The following is a 10,942-nucleotide window of genomic DNA, read 5'->3' on the forward strand; positions in this document are numbered from 1 at the left end:
TTTAAACACTGTTCAAAATATCTGTGGTTGCACACTAGAACAGCTGGCTATTCGGAAAACTATCAATGTACTGAAGAATTCAGATAAGACCATGTTGAATTAGACAACCGGGAATTAGACCAAAAAGCACTATTAGACCAAATGGCAATCTTCCATATACTCATCACAAACGTTACGTTACATGATGGAAAGTAATTCCAGAACATATCTTTCCCCACTCGATTCAATCATTTTGTACTTCCCTCTATTAAAGGCACATAATACAATGTCACATACATTTCAGATCAGCACAATATCCCTGCATTACTTTATGCTAAATGTATCTATTTTAGCATGTATGGTATCTCAGATGGTTCCTCCTTAATAACAAGTTTTTTCCGCCATTTTCTTCCCGTTCCTCTTTCCTTCTTTCGTCCTTCCTCCCTTTTCCGTGATTCTTCATGGATATTCCAGGTGCGGCTTCATCGCCCGGCAGCCAGATAGAGTATCCCGAAACTCCCACGAGTATGCGAGAGTTCGAGGTTGGTTTTCAGCCACTTTTTTATTTATTTATTTATTATAAAAGAGGTCTTACTAGACAACATTTGTTAGCAACTGTTAACTGTTTACACAATGTATGATGTATGTATACTGTTTCAGTCAATGTTTAGTTTTTGTCTTTATTTTCTTTTTAGTGATCTGGGCCCCGTAACACAAAGGTTAGTGATTAATCCCTAAATGAAATGGCCTATCTCGATCATCGTTGCATGTGCATTTTTGTCAGTAGACTGACCAGGAACCAATCAGAATGGTTCTTGCAAAATAGTGATTAATGGCTAACCTTTGTGATATTGGTCTCAGGAGCCCATGTCAGGAAAAAATTTGCAATCAAACGCAACTCCGAAAAACAAACACGTCTTGACTTTTAACCAATGAAATGGGCTTATTAGGGACTTGTGCATTATTTGTTTTGTTTTTTTAGTTACCTTTAAACGCAACTCTCTCTCTTTTTCAGGGCCTTGGCTTCTTTTATATCACCTGAGTGTCACTTGTAATCAGCGTTGCCAGCGAAAAAAATCAAATTATGCTAGAGGAGCAGCGAAATTATGCTAAATCGCGAAAAATTATGCCAAACCGGTTTTTTTGACAAGCCCAAAAAAAAAAGGTTAACATAAATTTTAGGAGTGGCTAACCAAAATTTTTTACAAGCAAAAAAAATAATAAAAATCATAAAAAAGTTATAAACCTAAATTTTAGGAGTGGCTATAAGTAAAAATTTTTGACAAGCAAAAAAAAAATAAAATTAAAAATAAATAAATTTAAAAAAAGGTTATCAACCTAAATTTTAGGAGTGGCAAACCAAAATTTTTTGACAAGCAAAAAAAAAAAAAAAAGGTTATCAACCTAAGGAGTGGATGCATGCATGTGAACGTTTTCCCCACTTCTGTCGGTGCTGGCGCCGTTCATTAGTTAGTAGAAATGTGAAAAATGAAAAAGAACATGTGGGGAAAAAAATCGATCAAAATTATGCTAAATATGCTATTATTATGCCAGATTCTTTGCTTAAAAAAGTCTAATTATGCCAGCATAATGAATTTTGCTGAAAGGGTCGAAATTATGCCAGAAAGCATAATTATGCCAGTTCTGGCAACGTTGCTTGTAATAAAAGCAAACCTTTCTTCACTTTTGACATGCCACATCTCTCACCAGTCAGAATATGCATGAAATAATGGAGAATACAATAGATTGGTAGACTTGGGTCGAGTGATATATATATATGTTTGCCCAAATTATGTACAAGGCCATTTCAGACATTCAATATTATCTTAAATCATCTTATGAAAGTACAGTGGTTCAAGGTCTATTCTAGAGGGCTTTATCCCTGGACGAACTTTGCCCAGCTCTTCACCGAGTGTTACTTGCAGTATTATCAAAAATGTATATTCTGCCAAATTACTATCTGTCAATAACGTCTTAAAGGGTGCTAGAATTATTTTCCCACACTTTTATTGGACTGCAAAACAAAAATTTTTAAACCTTATTTCTGATAACTTTGTACTCTAAATGTTTTTATTTATTTGATGCCCATGACTAAGTATATGAAGAAATTTTGTTGTAAAGATAACAATAAGAAAAAAGAGTGTTTAGAAATAATAAGCAAATAGATCCAAAATATAAGAATATCCAAAATTATACCCTATTGCAGTAAAAACATAATTAGTCATTAAAAGCAACTACCAATAAGACTCAATACTTGATAACAGAGAACTGTTTTAGATTTAAATGTATGCCCTCTACCCCCCCCCCACGCCATCCCAGTCCCCATTCCTCATTGTTTTTATTGTGTTTTGTCTATATTGGTGCTTAATGTCAACATATCTTGATGATTGACATGTATTGAAAGCTGAGTAAACAGAAAGATGATCATTGAGTGTGTGAGCAACTGGTCTGATGTGATAAGACTTTTTGAAGCGTTGGCATTTTACAGTTGTGGGCACACCCATGAAAATGTAAACATAGAATGTCGCAAAGAGTTATTGTTTTATAAATAACGTGCTGTGTTATTCAGGACCCAAGTTCATTGCCCTATGTGATCGTAACAAAGCGTCCTATTTCTCTTCTTCCACTTCATCCTCTTTCAATGTCTAGTCAAAAGGGAGTCTTCTTCTTTTTTCATCTTCCTCCTGCTCCTCGTCCCTCTCCCCTCTCAATCCTCCTCCGCCTCCCTTTCCCCTACTTATCCCCCCTCTCCCCTCCCTCTCGCCTCCCTTTCTCCTCCTTATCCTCTCTCCCTCCCTCTCCCCTTCTCTCCTCCCTCCCTCTCCCCTTCTCTCCTCCCCTCCTATAAAAAGCATGCTCTGCCATTCAAGATCCAAGTTCATTGCCATATATGATCCTAACAATGTGTCCTATTTCTCCTTTTCCTTTTTCCTCTTCCTCCTTCTCTTTCAATTTCTTCTGATTCTTAATACTTTTTCCCCTACTCCATATTTTTCCTTTCCTCCACCTCTTTTTCATTCTTCTGAATCTCCCTTTCCTATAATAGTAGGAAGCGACTCTTTTTTGTTCTTCAAAATATACTTCTTTCTCTCGATTTGGGATAATTTCTGTGTGCTCAACATGGTGCTAAAGAATGGGATTCACATGGCTTCGATTTTCTGCAATATGGACGTTTCAAGAGCATTGAAATCTATATATTGGCACATAAAAAAAGTGACACATTTTCACCCCCCAAAAACCCTGATAGGGCCCTGGAAAACTAATATAAGAGCCCCTGAAGTTCCTATAGAGTCCAATACAAACTGTAATACCATGTAGCAAGATTTGGCTGGTGAGCTCCAAAGTAGCCACGAAAAAAAATCTATTTTCCTCATTTACTTAGAATATAATTCCATAGAATTACTTTTGTCATTGGACTGCAGGACTTCTTCTTCCCTCATATTTTTTGTTCTCTACTTATTATTCTCATGTTGTCTTATCCTCTACTTTCCATCATCTGTAGTCATTTTACAATGAAATAGCTTTTATTTTATACTTTTATGGACGGGTTATGTTTGTTTTGTAATTCCATTGTAGTTCCATGCACCCAGAGCCAAGAAGCAGAAGACACCTGAGTCAGGATCAAAGGACAAGGCAAGTTCTTTTTACTTTTCACTGCATGTTGATATTCTAGGCCAGTGATTGGTCAAAATTGCAGTCATAGTACTTATTATCGACTGCTTGGCAATAGAGTGAAAAATTTCCAAGTCTATCAATATTTGTATAGACTATTCCTCAGGCATACCGAACACAATTGTGGATTGGGGGTGAGGGAGATTGGGCTCATGTCACAAGTTTTGGGCTACATCTAGGGCCATACACAAATTTTGTTAGCAGGTCAGAAACGTTCAGGTTTTTAAGAAACTATAATTTTTTAATTTTTATTTATTTATTCATTTTATTTATTTATATTTCCTTTAATTTTTATTTTCTTTATTATTTGTTTCAAAATTTGTTTATTATTACTATTATTATCATTATTAATTATTATTATTATTATTGTTTATTATTATTATTATTATTATTATTGTTAACTATTATTATCATTATTATTTGGGGGGCAGCTTTCTTCCCCCTACTGAGCTTGGTATGGCCATTGAGATGATTGTATACATCTTTCCCACTGTAGGAGTTGGAACATATAGTTGAATGAGCTTCTCTGCACTAATATTGTTAATAGGGATATAAGTAAAATTTTATACTAAATTGAAATTTCTAACTTTCGTTTTGAATTTCAGGAGGCTCGTAGGAGGATAAAGCACATTCACTCTGAGCATAAAAGACGGTATCACATCCAGACAGGGTTGGATGAGATACAGAGTTTAATACCGGGTATGAATAACGGCGGCAGTGATAACTCCTCAAAGATAAGCACAGCAACTATGCTACAGAAAGGTAAGGAAGCCACAGTGACAAATGAGTACATGTAGTAGAGTAACCTTTCACATGCCAAAACCGCCAATAGCATTGTAATAATGATAACAATATAGGTATATTTACACAGGGAAGCATCTTCCATTCTGAAAACTGTTCTCCCAGCGGGCCCTGCTATTATCATTACCCCCGCTGTAGCTAGGCTGTCTCAGGGCGACAGTTCCAGGCCTGTACCTATGTGGCTTTTTAACTCCCCCGGTGGCTGGGGCACTCTTCCTGGCCGCCTTGGTTGCCAACTGCTTTCTGGGAGCCTTCCCTCCAGTAGATTTGCTGGGCTGCGCTCAAGCATTCGAGGAATTTCTTCCTACTTGGGTCCCATAACACAAAGGTTAGCGAGTGATAGCTAATTTCAAAGTACAATTCTGAATGGTTCATAGTAAGTCTACTTAGAAAAATGCGCATGCAAAGATGATCTTGATTGGTCATTTCATTTAGCGATTAATCGCTAACCTTTGTGTTACGGCGCCCAGGTCCCCATTCACCTCACCTGGGCCGAGTGGTGCAGCACAATGTGGATAAATTTCTTGCTGAAGGAAATTACGCCATGGCTTGGATTCGAACACACAACCCTCTGTTTCAATGTCAGAAGACTAATTCATTGGGCCACAACGCTCCACATTACATTACATACATGTAGTTTAGCCAAACCTTTTTATCCAGCTATATGTTAAAAAAGATATCACCGTGAGATATCATAGGGCTACATTATCTCTTGCATTAGAAGATTTAATCCCTAAAAATACTGGGGCTGGCTGATTCTGCTCCCCCTACGAACTGGCTGTTGAATGTCAGTATACCATTGTACCATATCGTTGCCTTTTAGGGCAGCTCAGAAAACACCATGTTTTAGAAATATAGCAATAGTGGCCAGCTCATTGTCTGAAAACAGTCCTTTGATTCCTGTAGAGAATTCATCTTAGGCCAAAGAAGGATCATATATCAAGCTTTTTGTTAGCTCTCCTCAAAATTTGTAAATTTTGGTTACAAGGCTTTAACACCTCATTGAAAATAGTTCTGGTTCTGTTAATAATGATGATGATGATAATAGACATTTATATTGCGCCATCTAGCTAGAAATAATCTATTCGGAGGCACATTGTTATTATAATTATTACCCCGGCTTAAGCTCAAGCAGCCTTCCAGTGCTCAGTGCATTACAAGAAATTAATCCTGCTGGGTACCCATTCACCTCACCTGGGTTGAGTACAGCACAATGTGTATGAATTTCTTGCTGAAGAAACCACGCCATGGCTGGGATTGGAACCCACGTCCCTCAGATTGAGAGACGAGAGTCGTAACCATTAGACCACAACGCCCCCACATGATATGTTATGATACACTCAGGCAGTAAGCTATAACCATGCATGTACTTTGAGGAATATCAGACAATACCTTTGATTCTTATTCCTTGCAGCTCATGAATACATCCAACATCTAAAGGAAGAGACCAATAACCTCCGAAAAGAAATGGACAGAACGAGAGAGGAGATCCAGAGAGTCAACGATGAAATATGGTAATTTTCTTTTCTTTGTTGGCATTGGTACCAAAGAAGAAGTGTCTACTCTAAGACAGGGATGGAGTTAGGCCGGCCTCATAGCTACATTTAAATGAAATCTTTATGCCCTTCTATGAGCCAATCAACAATGTTAGCTGTTTTGGCTCATAGTTATAATGTGATTGCTTAGAGAAGAAATACTATTGCAATTGATCATTTTAATATGTCATACTTTTTCTAAAGTTACATGAAAATAATGAAATTTTAAATGAAATTAATGAAATTTTACAATCCACATTATCTTCTGTGTAACAACTGAGGAGCGTTTCATGAAAAAATTTATCCGTGATTTTTACTGACCAATCTCTAAGCCAATCATAAAATTTGTAGTAGCTTATAACATTAGTCAAAATAAAATCACTGACTATTAGTTTCATGATAAGCTCCCCTTGGGTTCTCCATTAAAGACTGGTATCCTTTTTCTATGTGTTTGTATTACAGTGAATGTCAGGACAGTCTACCTGATACCGGAGCACCAGTCAACTCACAGAGCGAGAGACAGCTCCAGCAGATGTGCAATGAATATATTAATCAACAAATGCAAGATAACTGGAAGTGGTGGATTGTATCCTTGATGTGTCAAAATGAAATGGAAATTTAGAGCTGTAAATCGGACATGAGTTTATGAATGACCGAAACCTATTAACGCGCTAAGTTGTATATCTGAACAAGCTTTTTCATGAAGATGTTTGTGAAGTCATGAGCATGGCTACAAATTATTGAATCCTTTTTATATGCAAAATCATATACATAATCATTTTGATTAGCTTTAGCCAAAGTGAAATTGTTAATTTCTTCACTATGTTATTAAATTGCACTTCTGTTGTTGTGTCCTCATACAGCAGCTTCACATTTGAGAGAAAAAATATAAACAAACCTAAATTGTTGCCTATTTTGTGTAATTTCTCTTCTAAGTTTGCCGATTTTTAAACAATTTTCCTCAAAGAAACTTCACCTTTGTAGGAAATTAGTTATTTACATCAGGTGTGTGTTTCATAAAGCTGTTCGTAGTAACGTACAAATGACTTTATTCATTGCTGGTGACCCTTTCTTGTGCTAAATGATGTATAGAGCTGTCGTAGCACTGAAGAACATATTCCAATTCAGATATTCAGATATGTATATTCAGATATTAAAAAATCTATTGTCATGCCCAAAGTAAAAAGTGAATCAATATTGGCATAAAAACCATATTCTGATTGTTGGTTATGAATACAATATATAATTTGTAACAAATAATTACAAAATTATGGCACTAAATTGGTAGAAAATTGCACAACTACAATATGTGATAATCATAAAATTCTTAGCATTACGTCAAACCCCCGTTTGGAGAAAGACCGCAGTTCAGGTTGCAAACTGCGGTTCTATACCCCATTTTGCGTTTGTAAATCCCAAAATCATTTCCAAGCCCAGGGGGCCGTTTCATAAAGCTGCTCGTAAGTTAAGAGCGACTTGTAGAACGACTGGTGATCCTTTCTTGCGCGCTAAATCATTGCCAATGGTGTGTACCATTTACCGCAAGACAGGATCACCAGTCGCTCTTTATTTACGAACAGCTTTATGAAACACCCGCCTGATCAACCCCGCTAGGCCAGGTAATCCCCGCTGTCTCAATTTTACCTCCACAGGCCAGATTATGAGCGTTGAGCCAAGGACGAAATGATAAACAACAGCTGTGCTATTACATAAGACTTCTCTGCCTGTAGTAGGACCTTCGGAATGAAATTATTGTATTCGATATTTAATCACGTTTTCAAAGGCATATTGTATTCAGAAATCCAATGTTAGTCCATTTTCAATTTCGAACGAAGAAAATCGACCTCAAAATAAGGAAAGTAAGTGAATTAAAATGACGGCATGCTTTGCTCGGGCTGTTGTGTTATCTTCGGACCGAGGTCAAGAAACGGGTGTTTTGATACTTAAATTGCTTGCTTGGGGCAGTTATGGTTTGTCGTACTTGGAGAAGAGAATTGATTGAGGGAAACTGGGGTATAGTATTCTCAAATGAAAGGTTTTCGTCATGGATCGTGCAGATATTTACCAAAAGTTTACCGACACACCTAACAGAAAACGCAATAATCACAATTTCTGGGTCAAAGAAGTCAAATCTCATAGTACAATAAAGCTTAGCAACATTCTGTCACTGCAGTCATTTTGGGGATTGCCTGGAAACAAATAAATGTGAATCATTTTACAAGTATGACATTGTGTATCTACAATGGAGGGTGATTGTTGCACCATATTTGAAGTTCTACTTTTCCTGAGCACTTTGTTTACAGTTCAGTATGATAGCTAAACCACTGTTCGTCTCATACGTCGCTGCAGTGTGCACCAATCCAGGGGCAAACTTTGATGAAGAAGTTGTAGACTGGGTCGAGGAAAGTTGTAGACTCAAGCCACTTAGAAAATGTGAGTGCTTGTCAAAATCACGTGACACCTTTTCTATACCATGTGATTTCTTGTCAATATCATGTAATTCCTTGCCCATGTCATGTGACTCCTTACCAGTATCACATGACTGCTTTTCAGTGTCATGTGACTCATTACTCGTATCCTTTTAACTGCACCATAAATGATTTCCTGTTTTTATTATCGTATCAACTGGTTTTTGTTTGATATGGCAACAAAGTCGTGGTTATGAATCTATCGAAATTGTCCTGCTATATTATGAGTATTAATCATTTGACATCCTGAGAAAAATGGATAAAAACTCCTCCTTAGATTTGTTTCATCAGAGGGCCTTGTGCAGGAAAACTTGCGTTTAAATGCAACTGAATAAATCAAACACAAGACCCAGATGCGGGCATGTGATTAGTTGAAAGTCAAGATGCATAGGATTTTTAGAGTTGCGTTTGATTGCAAACCTTTCTGCGAGGGTCCCCAATACCCAGAAGTTTATTCGTTTCTCACAAAAATCTTTTTACCAATATTAATGAAATGCTTCTCTCTTTTCCCCCTGTATCTTCCGTCATTGCAGTGGTATACACTATCGTCAGGCAAGTCAGCACCCGGACCTCGGTCCTTCAAAATCCCGTCCAGCTGCCGCAGGAAGTGCGCGAGATCATCAAGAAGGAGATCGAGAATCCCTCTTCGGAACACTCATGATATTAACTACCCTCGTAGCTTTAGTGCTAGATAGACTAAATAAAAGCTATTAAACCAATTGCATGTCGGGAGAGAGTGATCCCTGTACAAAGCCTATGGGAATCCAAGGATGTTAGTTGTCGACGGGTTATAATTCCATGCCAGGCTCTTCCTCTCTGCATTGCATGTACACCACGAGGAGGGAGAGCTATACATTTTTGTGCCACAAGAGGGCGCCAAACTTCTTTAAAAAATGCTGCAGCCAGAAAAGAATAGAGACAATGCTTGAGTGATTTTTTTTTGCATAGTATGGCAGGTGAACCTTTTCATTCTATATGCATGAGATGAACCCAAGGAGACTGCTGATCCTTTTTATCGAGGTTGATGTACTTCCATAGTGACACTGCATTGGAAATTACACCCCAAGAAATGATCATCATTAAGAGAGAGAGCACAAATATATTTTCTAATCTATGCCTCTTGCATGTACACAGCAGGGGGGTAATCTACCTTGAGTCTCTTCATCTCTTGTTTTATCATTGTTTAATAGGGAAGTAAATCAGTTATTACCTAAGTAAAATTTTGAGAAGAAATAACATATGGAATGCTTATGATCTTATTGTGAAGTATTTCCATTGGATGTGTTATTTGTTTCATTCCGTTGTGGATGGAATTGATCATCAGTCACGCAATTGGAAAAATTTATGACATTCTATTCTTTAAAAGAATTCACTTCAATTCCACTGCATAGGAGCCCAAAGGCTGAACTGTGCAATTTTTAGAGTTTTACATAGTGCCTAAATATTGCATACATATTATAAAAGGTACCAAACCATCATGCATTTAATATAGGTAAATAGGTAATGAATAGACAATATCATGTCCACGATCACCTGTCACAAGATTGTAAATGATTGAAGTTCCAATGAATGTACATTTCTAGCCTCTTGTCGAGGCCCTGGCGGCTGCTTCCCGAGCGAAGTGAGGGATTTCCTAATTCGCGAAGCAAATTAGGCCTGGCACGAGCCAGGGCCTCTTGACATCTGAGCTGAATTATATATTCATGAGGTACGTCTTCCTAATGAATATACATGAGTCATGATATTACCGGTCACCTATAGTAAACCAATAAAATGTCAAAGCTGTTTCGTCCGGGGTTCGGAATACTATAGTAGTCCACTATTCTGCAGGGGATTCATTTAATTGCGGGACACTAAATGGGATATAAACAGCAAAATGCTACAAGTAGTGGTACTACTATTGCTTCTACTAGTACAGACCCATCACCGCCCTGAAACTTGCCGGGAGATACTGGTCAGCTGCTGGTTAGACTCGAGTCAAGGGGAAGCGATCCACTCCAGCATTCCCTCACTGCACAGCGGAGATCAACGCATAGTGGAATCGCATGAAATATTACATTTTTTCCATATCCTGTGGGTAGATTTATAAAAACATCTCTTCCTTTCAGTGCAGATTCAATTTCATCGACTTGCAAATCTTTAAATCGGTCAATAATCAGCATTTTAGAGGCATATTCAATGCTCTTTGATATTTCGTTGTCACTCTTCGCCAAGAATCCACGGGTCGCCATTCAAGATGAGCTCATGAATATTCAATATGACGTCATAGCGGCCCGCGCTCTCATTGGATGATTTTCACTGACCTGTTCTTGGTCGGAATATTGGTAAAAACAAAAAACAAAAGAAAGTCTGTGAAATTCGGCCCAGATGTCAAGAGGCCCTGTCTCGCGCCGCTCTGCTTCGCTCTCTCCCTCGCTTAGCCATGTTCGCTCGGAAAGCAGCCGACAGGGCCTCGACAAGAGGCTAGTACGTTTCAGACAAGATATT

The 10,942-nt window shown here is 37.8% G+C and overlaps 1 protein-coding gene across 5 annotated transcripts in view; it reads left to right on the forward strand.

Annotated features, from left to right (window-relative positions):
• LOC129279106 (MLX-interacting protein-like) overlaps positions 1 to 10,781 on the forward strand; it is a 49,263-nt gene extending 38,482 nt beyond the window's left edge. For 3 of the 5 annotated variants that reach the window (XM_064110912.1, XM_064110909.1, XM_064110911.1), the window contains exons 12-18: positions 454 to 521; positions 3,556 to 3,612; positions 4,257 to 4,413; positions 5,867 to 5,966; positions 6,450 to 6,573; positions 8,291 to 8,420; positions 8,989 to 9,216. In XM_064110912.1, the coding sequence (XP_063966982.1) occupies positions 454 to 521; positions 3,556 to 3,612; positions 4,257 to 4,413; positions 5,867 to 5,966; positions 6,450 to 6,573; positions 8,291 to 8,420; positions 8,989 to 9,116 (764 nt within the window). In that variant the 3' untranslated portion in view covers positions 9,117 to 9,216. Of the gene's footprint in view, positions 1 to 453; positions 522 to 3,555; positions 3,613 to 4,256; positions 4,414 to 5,866; positions 5,967 to 6,449; positions 6,574 to 8,290; positions 8,421 to 8,988 lie in introns of all 5 variants that reach the window. The other 2 variants (XM_064110913.1, XM_064110910.1) reach the window with 2 other exon arrangements.
• Positions 10,782 to 10,942: the final 161 nt, after the last annotated feature.

Source organism: Lytechinus pictus, chromosome 16 (genome assembly GCF_037042905.1).
Source record: "Lytechinus pictus isolate F3 Inbred chromosome 16, Lp3.0, whole genome shotgun sequence".
NCBI lineage: Eukaryota > Metazoa > Echinodermata > Echinoidea > Temnopleuroida > Toxopneustidae > Lytechinus > Lytechinus pictus.